The following is a 12770-nucleotide window of genomic DNA, read 5'->3' as shown; positions in this document are numbered from 1 at the left end:
GCCATACCCACCATACAGGTTCACCAAATTTCGCATAACAACGCCCCTCGTCATAACCATGAACCGGCCCTCCCTCGCACGTACGTGTGCCAGTGAAGCGCTTCGTGTTCGGCCTGAAACTGCGGAAGAGGCCTCGGTTCCCACACGTGAACTGTAGTTTACTATTTTGTGTTGAGAACGGTAATTTTAAAACACCTCCACATATCATTTGTTCAGTAAATAATATTTTAATTACTTTCATCTACACGCCGCACTTTGCTCTACAGCTAAGGTAACGTTTAGCTAACATTAGCTTTGAATCTGTAAAATAGCTTTCTTGCTAACCTGCAGCAAACCAGCGTTTGTTGGCAAACATATTTATTTGGATAAATTGGAAATCTATTTTTTTTTTTTAATTAGCTATTCTTTGGTTCCTCGGCGTGTTACCCAGCACAGTTTAACCCGCAGACAATAACAGTCTAAGTGAAATTAGTTTGCGGTGTCAGACCTGTATCCTGTTTTCATTGTGTGGATAGATACTTAAACTGCCATTTCGCAGAAATGCTTACTGCTGTGCGGTGTATGCTGTCCAAGCTGGTGTCTCCATTGTGGAGGACAGTGGACGTGGGTGGAGAAGACTTCCCCGTCACACCAGGTCAATGCAATATTACCAAGTATAGTCAGATAAAGTTCACTCAGTTGGCCTTGTCGTTCTGTATTGGAATACGCCTCAACCAAATACCAGCACACTGACACATTAATGACATGTCGTTTTTGGTGGTCAGGCATGGAGGACATTCGCCACCTACGGGGCAGTGTGGTGACCAAGCAGTGCCTTGAATATGGCATGATAGACGATGCCGTATACTTCACTAGTGGGGAGGTTTTGGGCGGGATGCTACTGAAAGAAGGAGACCTGGTGAACTGCATGGCAGTAAGAGATGGTGCACAAGGGGGATGGAGAGCTTTAAGGGTAAGTAATCTGTGCTTAGTTAAAGCATTAACAGTTATGTTTACTTAGCATCACTTAAATTGTGTTGTTATGATTGTGGTTAAAAAAAACAAAGACATACAATATTTTCTGTATGCGCACCCTGTTTATCAAATGCAAGAATCCAAATGGTGATGTACTCATAATGTTTTCTTGTTACCAGACTAAGAGCTGACTCGCGCAAGAGTTGACTGAGCTGTATGTGAATTTAACCTAGTGCTTGTTTACTGTTCCCACTACATGTGTTTCAGCTAGAGGGAAAAAAAAAGGCATTCATGATGAGCTTTGTCAGACATGGACCATTTAATCCTGTCATTTAGGTGGAGAAGAGTGCAGATGCTTGGGAGGATGGAGGACGAACCTCCCTAGAAGCTGACAGTATGCAGCTGCGGCCTCTCATTGGCACAGTCACATCATTTGATGGAGATGGCGGCTACATAAACCAGACCACATACTTCCCACGCTATAGCCTTTGGGAAGGTACTGCTACTCACTGCACTTCACACACTAAAATTGTGAGCATGATCCCCCATGATGCTTTGCATAAACTTACTCTGTTGCATACACCCACAGTAGCCATAGACCCCCATACACCATGTTTTGTATGATTTAACATCAACCTATATTTTACAGTTGATGTTTGGTTATCTTACAGGCTAGGAGTGAATTAGACAAACTCACAGCCCCACCAAAATTTACTACCACTTGGCTGAAGGCTCATGTTAACTTCTCTGCCTGCTGGCACACATTGTGTATTTTCTCTCCTTTCTCTTAGGTTATGAACCAATGAAAGGAGACTGGGTCCAAGCAAAATATTTTATCAATCCAACCCAGTGGACCACCCAGGCTCATTCTGTGGCCCCTTTGCGCTATTGCCGCCGAGATAAGGTAATTGCATCAATGAATGTTTTGGGCTGTACCCATTCATTAGACTTAAGTACTTTTTAGTGCTTCACTTGTGAAAGGTCTTGACTCTGAAGTGTTAATGCTTAAAAGGTCAATCATGTTGGTCTAATCCAAATGAGCAAGATTAAAACCTTGATTAGTTATCAATCTAATGACTTCTTTCATTCTTTTCATCTCCTTTCAATGATCCTCTGTCCCCAGGTGTGTGTGACCAGCGTGTATGGCAACAATGGAGTGGTGGAGGACAGTGTGTTCTTCAGCCTGGACTCTCTGCTGCTGCCTGCCCACTACCAGCCTTTGCCAGGGCACCTGGTCAACCTAGTAATGGTAGAGAGCAGTCAATCCATCTACAGCTGGAGGGCACTGTGCATGGCGCCCTGTCTTCAGAGGTATTGTGGTACCTTTTGTATCTTTGCAGGGCTGCAAATAACAGTTCACATGCTATAGTTCATTATTAATTAATCTGCTGTTTTTTATTGATTAATCTTTTGGTCTATGAAATATCTAAAGTCACATGACTTCCTAAGGTGATGTCTTCAAATGGTATTCAGTTTGCTGTTTGTTCAAATTTTGATGTTCGTGACAAAGATTAGTAATTTGAATGTCAATCTTGTTGCAGTGTGAATTCCTCTCCTAAACTTCTCCCAGAGACTGAACTTCAGAGCATCGTGGAAAACAAAGGAGAGCTGGATGTAACAGACTATGGACAGTTTGGGGATCTGATGATTGGGGAGAGGCGAGAGCTGGTGCTCTGGATACAGTGAGTGACCAAAGAAACGTGAACATATTCACATTCTGAGTGTAAAAGTAAAAAGATTTCTTTGCAACTTTCATTACAACTCACGGCAGCAAAGGTCTTTGGGTAGAAGTCTCGACTCTTGCTGTTGTCTAGCTGTTGCACAACAAATTAGTGTTTCCATCAGTAGCATAATATACTGTTATGCATAATCTTCATATTTCTATCATAACAGAAATAAAGGTTCAGAGACCCACAGGTTGAAATACTGTAACTTTGCTGGCTGGGACTCTGAAGAACAGTTCAGCCTGGTTACCGTCAAAGGATCCACACAACTGAGACAGAAAAGGCCTTTGCAAGAAAACAGCTCAGAATCTGGGTCTCCCCCTGAGTCTTTTGAGAAACAAGTCTGTGATGCAAAGGAGGTAGACAAAGAAAACGGTGAAGTGCTGAAGGAGAATATCCATTCCCCTGGTGTAAGGAGGGAGGAAAGAGAGCTGGATATTCCACCAGGAGAGAGGCTGTCTGTTGTAGTAGCCTGCCAAGCAAAGTAAGTTACTTTTTTAAATTCTTGTAGTGGCAGTAGTATAAATAAGAGAAGCAGTTGTAGGGGGTAATGCATCAAAAAGATAAATGTAGAATTGAAAGTTTTTTGGCTTCATCTCTGTTGGGGCCTGCTGTCTTGCCATATAAAATGAGCTCTACTTATTGAGGTGTCAAGTGTATCTGTCAGGCTCTTGTTAGCATGTTGTCTGAACAGCTGAATTCCATATGTGGGAAATATTCAGGAGCCTGGGAAGCTGTGCTGAGCTGCTGTTGCTGCACTTCTCCCCTTTCACCATCGGGAGGTGCCTGGAGGTCACAGTGGGAAGTGAAGAGGAGATCCTGCTGAAGCCCTCTGTTCCCTACACTCCCAGTGACCCTCGTCCAGTCCCACCAATACCCACTCATGTGGTCACTGTCTCTACTCCAAAAGACAAACCAAGGTATCAAATCAGCTGATTTCAGTGATGCGTGAGGAAGAGCACTGAGCTTGAAATGTGTTGACCAGCTGTCTATATGTTTTGTGACAGATACTGATGTTAACTGTTTCCTTGTATTAACTGATAGTTAAGATTAATATTCTCACTTTTTGAATGCAAGTTGTCTTTTTGCATTTGTCAGTATTCTCAAAAATTAAATGGTGAAATAAATTTTCATTATAGATAAAATAAACAAATTGAACAGATTATACACAAACTTAACATTACATTGAATATCAATATAACTTAGTTACTTAAATCCCTGTTGCTGTTGCTTCATCTGCTATGAAGGTAGCTTTCTTTGGTTTGATTGTCTTCCGTGTGTCTCTGAAATAAAGGCTGTTATTTATACAAAATTAATGTAATATGTCACCTCTTGTGTGACATTTGCCTTTTCCATCTCTAGGATTATTAAGCGGCGGCTGCCAAACTTTCTACCGAACTACCCAGTGTCTCAGGCTCTAAGAGACTGTGTGGAGGCGCAAAGCGATGTGCTGGTGGTTCAGCCTTGCCTAGGAGAGGTGAGCATGCCCATGATGAAGTTTAGTGTGGTCAATTAGAATAACGTTATAAAAGTTTCAGATTAAGAGTTTCATTAGAGCTCCGAAAGAAAAAAAAGTAATTTGCCTCCAGGGATCATTTCAGATATTACGTTATCCTTCTTCTGCTGTGTCTGTTTGCGCAGGTGCTGTCACCCTCCAACATGCATTCACGCTTCTCTACCCTTCTCTGGTTGGAGGAGCTGAATGCAGAGAGGGAACTGAGAGAATTCACAATCAATGGAGCCCTTCTCAGGAAGGGAGCTGTCTACCTGCACTTAGAGGTCCTTGGGTTGGCTGAAGGCAGGCCCAGTCTCAATATAGGTGAGGAAGCCTTAAGTGTCTTTCATCATTATTTCTGAACTATTGCAAACATTCATCTCTTTTGTGCAACACAAGAAGTCTTGACTAGCCTTCTCTACAGGTGACAAAATAATGTTGAAGAAACCACGGAGTAACGGTGTGGTAATGGAGTGCGTTAGTTATGTCACAGAGGTACAGACTTATTTAATATGCCAGAGCATCTTTTATGTTCTGCATAGTCAAACATAAATGTTCCTTGAATTGAAGATTTAATGTGATGCTCTGTTTTGACACAGATCAATGATGAGAATGTGAGTTTGAGAGTGAACTCAGAGTTTCAGCGCAGCTACCTCGGAGAGCCACTAGATGTTGAGTTCTCTTACAACAGGTGAGAAACAGGAGAGTCTCAATATCATCTTAGATTGCCTCAATGTTGCTTTTATTTTTCAACCAGACATAACATGTCATAGTTGATCTGATTCAATTTGCTGGTAATATGAATATTTTGACTGCTTTCATTTCCAGAATAACCATGAGGCGGTGTCATAATGCACTTGACCAGACGAAACAGTTTGGGGAGAGTAAGCTGAGGCTTTATTTGAATTGCATTAAATCTTTACAGCATGTGTTCCCTGGCATTTTGGGGAGGACACTAATTGACACGACACAAAATTGGCTCCAGAGGGTGCTGTTTGTATCTTACCTCCTCCTAAACTAGTATTGCTTCCACACATTTTACCACTCCAGTAATATTTCCTTTCACAGATGCTTGGAATCATTTCGACATTGTAGCTCTACGGTTGTTTATAGACAAAATCTCCAATTAAATATTTACATGTTAAATAAGTGTGCCCATTCTTGGTTTACTTTTTAATCAGAGAATTACACTTATGGTTTTTATTCATACTGGAGAGCTTCACAGAAGTTTCAATGGCAGTCAACTTCAAAGGTAGTCCAGTTAGACTTATACTGCTGTAATTTTCCATTGTTGTGCAGTACTCTTCCCCTCTAGAGCGACTCCTCAGACACCTCTGTGGACAGGAAAATGGATAGAGGAGCCAGACCAAAATAAAACAATAGAGGACAATGAGGTGAGAGAAAGAATAATAAAAGACATTGATGTCTGGTTAGTCTAGTTTTTGATTAAGTGTAACTATCTGAAAACCAGGTTCCAGCCATGGAAAATGGAAAGTGTCAAGCATTTCCATCGACATGAAGTCAAAGGCCACACAGACTAAAAGTACAGGTATTTGATTTTCCATTTGCAGCTTTGCCTTTACATATCAGATCACATGGTGAACATCGATAACAAATGTATGATTGCCTCTAGATGGTAGACTGCCATCTAAACCCATCCCCAGCGAAGGGCATTTCTTTAACCCTGACCTGAACCCTGCTCAGAGAGAGGCGGTGAAGAGGATCCTGGCAGGAGAGTGTCGGCCCATTCCTTATGTGCTGTTTGGACCTCCAGGCACTGGAAAGACAGTCACCCTCATAGAGGCCATACTACAGGTGCATACATGCAAGCACTATAGAATATACTTCCTAATCAAGGGCTATATACATCATAAGGCTAGGAGTAGCTCCTAACTCCTGGATCTAGAGGAAATCCCTTAAATTGGTGATAATGGGTTTCATAATAATAATAAGAATAATTATAATAATAATTATAATAATAATGATAATATATCAGTCCTAACTATAGGACTATTGTGCTTTTGGTCAAAGATAATTAGACCAATAACACAATATGTTCTTAAACAAATACATAGATTTTCTTTATTTAAGTAGTACCAAATTTTTGTTTTTCTATTTTATCCTTCAGTGTCAACATTTTCCACATCGAACAATAGTTTTTCACAAATACTGTCTAAGTTGGTAAATCCAAAAAAGAAGGTCTCATGTTAGTGTGGACAAAGATAACTGAAAACAATCTGAAAAGACTGGGATTGAAGGAAAACATCTCAACAACGTATAATGCTGGTCAAATTTATCTTATCTTGTGAATATGTTTCTTCGCCTGTTTGAGTGACTTCATTAACTCTTTCATCTCCAGGTTTATCACTTTCTTCCCAGCAGTCGGATACTTGTCTGTACTCCTTCCAACAGTGCTGCTGACCTCATCTGCGTCCGCCTGCATCACAGTGGCTTCCTACATGCTGCGAGTTTGGCCCGCGTCAACGCATCTTGTAGGCAGGACGAGGTACTGAACATAAGCAATAAAATTCCCTGCAGGTTTTTGGCTACAGGCACACAAGTGAGATTATGTATGATCAAAGGGAAAATATGCAAGTTCTGGTGTTCAGCAAGGTCTGTACAGATGCCATTGCCACCAGGTAGGGTGGTACAGTTATTGGTAATCCTTTTTTAAAATAATGAATGATGTTGTGGTAACATGTTCTGTCTGCATCTATCTTGCTTTATTTTCTAAAATTTACATGCCATGTTGATGTGACTGTGTCTCTTCCTAGTCAGTCCCTGAAGTGCTGAGACCCTACTCAAGGGCAGGAGAGGACATCCGTCATGCCTCTTTTCACAGGATCGTGGTCAGCACCTGCTCCAGTGCTGGCATGTTCCATAATATAGGACTACAGTAAGGCCTGTGCTGTTGCAGATGGTAGATAGAAGTTCACTCTTTATCTCCCACTTTAGATTCAGTTTACTAATGGAATTTGCTTTTGCTCAGAGTGGGACATTTCACCCATGTGTTCTTGGATGAGGCCGGCCAGGCCACTGAGCCAGAGTCCCTGATCCCCATGAGCCTTGTATCAGAGAGAGATGGACAGGTCAGCAACAATTATACACACACTCTGATCATATTCAGACCTTAAAGTCCAGTATCCAGTGCATTTGTTCTGTGTGCAGTACAGCAGTCATGTCATATTTGTATTACAGATACTGTGTTTCTACTGTGGATGCATAGAAGAAACAACAACTCAATTTAGCTTGTTTTCTTCATTAACTGTATTGATATTCCTTACCCTCTCATTTATTCATGAATTTCTTTTCACTAGCAGCCCATTCCTGTCTAAACTGATCCACACATGTTTCTGTATACTTGGTGAATTTTAAGCAACTATTTTTTATAAATGTGTGGCTTTTTTCTATACCCTTGCCTGCTTAGATAGTTTTAGCCGGAGACCCCTGTCAGTTGGGTCCAATAGTGAAGTCGAAGCTGGCCGCTGCCTTTGGCCTGGGAGTGTCTTTGTTGGAGAGGCTGATGGCCAACCCACTGTACTCCAGACAGGACTGGGGATACAACCCTAAGCTGGTTGGTGCACAGCTTTCAAAAGTCTAATGTTTGATCAGCAATTTTAAAGTGTCCTTTGTAAGCAAGTATCACACTGACAGTCATGAGATAGTGAAAATGTTTCACATGCTATGCAGCTCCTGGCTATGTGGCGACTCATGTTGCATTTATCTTTATTTTTGGGCCATTGTACATTCTTTAACTCATTATAGAGGAATGTATTGGAGAATACAAGTGTGCACGGCATGCATAATGAACCTGCTTTTTTTTTTTTTTTTTTTTTTTTTTTTTTTTTTTATTACTACAGGTGACCAAGCTGATCTACAACTACCGCTCCCATGAGTCCTTGCTCATGCTGCCTTCCAAGCTCTTTTACCAGGGCGAACTGTGTTTTAAAGCCCCCAGGGCTGTAGTAGACTCCCTTTGCCAGTGGAAAAACCTGCCCAAAAAAGGCTTCCCTCTCCTCTTTCATGGTGTCAGGGTACTGAAGACATATACATATATCTGCACTTCTACAAGTCTAATCTACTGTAGAATGAGGTCTATTCTTTATCATAGATTTAGTGTACATCCACATTCAGTTACCAGTTTAATAGTTACATCTGTATATTCTAATTGCATCTAATATTTTAGGATTATAATTGTGCTTCAAGGTACTGGGATATACACATTTATTTCTGTGGTTTTGCTCTGCTTTAGGGCACAGAAATGAGGGAAGGTAACAACCCATCATGGTTCAACCCAGGGGAGGCTGTACAGGTCATGCTCTACTGCTGCCAGCTGGCCAAGAAGCTCTACAACCCTGTGGATGTCTCTGACATTGGCATCATTGCCCCTTACAAGAAACAAGTAAGACCACAAAGTGTAGCTTTGCAGTAACTTTCTTTTTCCATCTTTAGGAATTAAAAAAAAAAAAAAAGGCTTTGAACCTTACAGCATTGCATACTATACACCCTGAAATGTCCTTGTTTTCATATCACTCTTCAGTGTGAGAAGATTCGAGTGCTTCTGGGTAAAGTTGGCCTGTCTGACATCAAAGTGGGGTCTGTGGAGGAGTTCCAAGGACAAGAGTTCCTGGTCATCATCATGTCTACGGTAGGCAGAAACAGAATTTGGATCATTCTGAAGTGATAAACATCAGAACGTGCTTTCTTTTGAATGAGAGGTCCTATTTTATTTAAATGGCATTTAATTAAATCAAGTTCAGGTTCTGTACAGGAATACAGCACATCTGTGCATCAAAATTACTTGTAATTAAATTAAAGATGTTTTGTGAGCAAACGCATGTACTTAAAAAAATGTTTCTAGTACAGTGAAGAAGTTACTGACCAAAACTTTTGAATTATTTTATCGCCACCATGTGGTCAGTTAGTGTAGTTGTTTGGTGAAATGTTAAACTTTTATCTGCTGAGTTTGGTTGATGTAGATGTGGTTTTTGTGATGCTGATGAATTTAGGGCAGAGGAGTAATCCCATCAGCATGGAAGGTGCATGGAAGTAGCAGTTTTTATATACAGTATGAACTTTTGTAAAAAGCAGCACACTTTGCACTACACCAAAAGAATACAGGAAAAATTGGAAGTTTACTATTTGCCACTTTCATAATAATGGAGAGAAGGCCTAACCTAACACAAACCTTACCAGACATTGTCTTTCTTTAGCTTAAGCATAGACTCTCTAAACAACTTTGCTTTTCAACTTGTGAGTGCTTAGGATGTGCTTTGTGTTGCTTTTTTGTCTTTTGCATTGATCTAAGGTATACTGATAATACTGTGGCATTTTTACAATAATTCCTACAATCAAGTCATCACATTATCCATTAGCCTCCATTTCAAATGAGGAAAAAGAGACTGTGGAGCAAAAACATCATTCATAACCTATCCATAGTTTATTTGTATACTTTATTCGTTCTCCTATAATATAGGTGCGATCTAATGAATTGGTACAGAATGATGATTTGCAGAGTGTGCTCGGCTTTCTGGCCAACCCTAAACGCTTCAACGTGGCCGTCACTCGTCCCAAAGCCCTGCTCTTAATTGTTGGAAACCCCCACATTCTAATCAAGGTAAGTGACAAATCACTTAATTTGATATTTCTGAAGTGTGTTTTTGTTGATTTAGGTGTGTTATACAGTATGTCCTGCCTTTCAAGTACTTTAAATGTCATAATTTCTTTCCAGGATTCATGCTTCAGGGCCCTACTGCAGTACTGTTTCATCAATGGGGCATATCTGGGCTGTGACCCCCCTCCCTACCTAAGAGACTCTCAGATGTATGCAAACTGATCAGCATGTATGGACATTTGGGGAGACACCTCTCAGTATAATGTAATATAGTACAACACCACCTTTAAGTATTAGTTTCACTAATAAACATTTAATTTACACATTTTTGAGAATGTAACCAAAACTAAATGTTATAGCCTTTCTAAAAGAATTTATAGCAGAGCTGTTGTATTAAATTGTAGTAGATTGTACAGGTGTAATTAAATGGCCAGTGAGTGTATTATTGTCATTATAGGGCCATACAGAATAGGCAGGAGTAATCAAAGTAATCTGGATCGAAAATTGAATATGTGACGGATAGCAATTGTAAATATATTATTTAAAAAATCTACTATTAAAAAGTATATATTTTATTTTTTTTTTTTATGGTAAAAATGTTAATAATATTGTTATTTTTATGCAAAGAAGAAGAAATTTCCATTTCTAGCTTTTATTTAACATACTTTATGTGACTGAAAACACACAAGCTAAAAATGACTACCAACAACATTAACTGCCTCTGTTTGAGTTTGTTTTTTGCCAATAATCAACCCACCACTTTTTATTCTCCCACAGAGTTGCAGAGGAGCAAAGGAGTACATAAGAGGATGATGTAATCATGGATGGTGTACCTCAGCTCCATCAACCTGACTCTTAAGTTTTTTTTCCCTTTACATTTCCTTGGCTTCTGTTGACAGTTTGCAAAGTGAAGTGAGAAATTTCTTGTTTCTGTGAAAGCCAAACTCAGTTCCACTCGGGGGTAGAAATAAAGATGATGTATGCGTACACTGCACAATTATTTTTCTGTTCTGTGATTATTAAGATGATGTGCTTGACTGTGCATAAGGTTTTTCAATGAAACTCTCACAAATGAGTGGTAAATCATTGTGAATTGCGTCATAGGAGTTACACCCAGTTCATCTGCCAAGACTGTACAATAATACTTATAAAATGATTTGATTGGTGCTGGCCTGATTTTAAAAGCAGAATTTCCAGTGGTTTAATGTTCGATCTTTGTTGAGAAAAGGAAATACACAAGACAATGCTTCAACTTTTTGAATGTGGAGTGCATTGTTTTGGTTTAGCATACTGAGTCGATCCACAGATGTCTACGGTTTTCAGGGGCGAGTTGTCTGCACACCTCGGCGTGGCAGTGTCTGCCCACAAGGCCCGGAGACTGGATGTGACAATTGAGTGCTACTGACAGTCCCTGTGCAGACTGTCAGTCCCACTGGAGCCCAGCAGGATGGGGGAGAGGGAGGGGGGGTGGAATGGGGACAAAAAAAAGAGGCAAATGGGGGTTAATTCTCTTAAGTTAATGAGTCTCTTATGTGCAGGGAGGAGACAGCTTTTATCTGAGTTTGCTATGCTACAAGGGAGCCCAGCTCAGACACCCAGTACCCCCCCCCCTTTCCTTCCCAATCACTCCTCTCTTTGATGTATGTCTCAGGTGTTTGTTCTGCTGTCCCTTTCTGCCAGTGGAGACTAGTCTAGAGAATAAACATGCAATATACATGGGTGCATGCTACTCAAATAATTTTTAACTATAACGTCAGCATCTACATCTATTGCAGCATGAAGACTTGAGTTGATAATGTCCTCAGGTGATGTGTTTTAAAATTGGTCTATTAGCAGTACTGTTGTGACTACTGCACTACTGTGCTCATAGAATATTTGAGAAATCCCTCTCAAAATTCATATCTGTGAACCAGAAGTCAACTCCATATCCCTGCCATGGTGTGCTGACATAGTGATGAGTTGTTCCATTATTCAACATTTTTATGCAGCCAAGATTTGTCTAAATGATGGAAAGGTACAGTCTTGCCTCTGCTGGTTTAGAGAACACTTTTTAAAATTCACAATTTGATAGAAATAACAGGAATTGTTGTAGAGTAAAATTTCCCCTTAAAGAATAACTAGCTGAGTAGTAAACTTGTACATAGCAATCGTATAGAAAATAATAATAATAGTTATTTTGCCTGCAGTCACCTCAAAAGCTGCTTCAGTTCTACAGCCAGTGACTGGAGCAAATGGAAGGACCTCTTTTATGAAATATCAGTATATACAGGAATGGCGATATACTAAGACAGGTCATCAGTGGAACATTATATACTCAGTATAAAATCAGGTTGATGAATTGATATGTGAGTTGGAGCTTTAATGATTGGTGTTTTCCATTTATTCTGTTTTCAGTTTTGAGTGGCTTTTGTATTGTGACTTTGCCAGAACTGCAGCTCTGAACCACAATTGGGAGACCTCTGGTTTTATTCTCACAGATCCCCTGCAAGTTGTCTTAAACAATTTTCTATCTTCCAAGAGAAGCATTGCAAGATAGTTGTGTTATAAACGATAAATGCTAACTTGGTGTAGTCATTTATTTTTGTGTTTTTCATGTGCCTTTTAAAACCAAATACTACCATGGCCAGATCATCTATGGGAGGTGTGTATGACAGACAGGTGCCCAACCACTGAAAGCTCATACTTTATCACCAGTTAAAGATGAGATTGTTTTGTCAGAACTCAAAACTCAGCCATGCTTTATGGTAGACATAACATGAATTGTATTTTAGGATGGATTTTCCATTTAGATTCCAGTGAAACTTCTGGCAGAGCTGAATCAGATTTTCTTAATTGCAAAGTATAGAGATTATGAAGGTTACTGTGTTTTTTTTTTTTGTTTTTTTTTTTTTTTTTTGTGGCACAAAGACCCACAGTGTTGTGATTTTAGTGGTAGCACATTTGACCATAGCCATGTGAATTGGAGCAGCTAGCAAAGAAGCCA

At 40.0% G+C, this 12770-nt stretch overlaps 1 protein-coding gene across 1 annotated transcript; it reads left to right on the top strand.

The window, feature by feature from the left end:
- Positions 1-540: 540 nt before the first annotated feature.
- Positions 541-10775, top strand: mov10l1 (Mov10 like RNA helicase 1). The gene is given in 27 exon segments (XM_087172355.1): positions 541-634; positions 765-952; positions 1291-1450; positions 1746-1858; positions 2078-2265; positions 2496-2636; positions 2848-3162; positions 3401-3598; positions 4041-4155; positions 4320-4497; positions 4598-4668; positions 4773-4864; positions 5002-5057; positions 5473-5567; positions 5645-5666; positions 5669-5716; positions 5807-5988; positions 6533-6679; positions 6948-7069; positions 7163-7262; positions 7601-7747; positions 8034-8207; positions 8426-8575; positions 8714-8821; positions 9650-9790; positions 9905-9996; positions 10565-10775. Coding segments are annotated over 27 exon segments (3465 nt in total). The 3' UTR covers positions 10593-10775.
- Positions 10776-12770: the final 1995 nt, after the last annotated feature.

Source organism: Seriola lalandi, unplaced genomic scaffold (assembly GCF_002814215.2).
Source record: "Seriola lalandi dorsalis isolate HSWRI2012SDOR001 ecotype SW California unplaced genomic scaffold, Sedor1 jcf7180002052274, whole genome shotgun sequence".
NCBI lineage: Eukaryota > Metazoa > Chordata > Actinopteri > Carangiformes > Carangidae > Seriola > Seriola lalandi.
The sequence above is the reverse complement of the archived record's forward strand: the minus strand, read 5'-3'. Positions and strand labels throughout refer to the sequence as shown.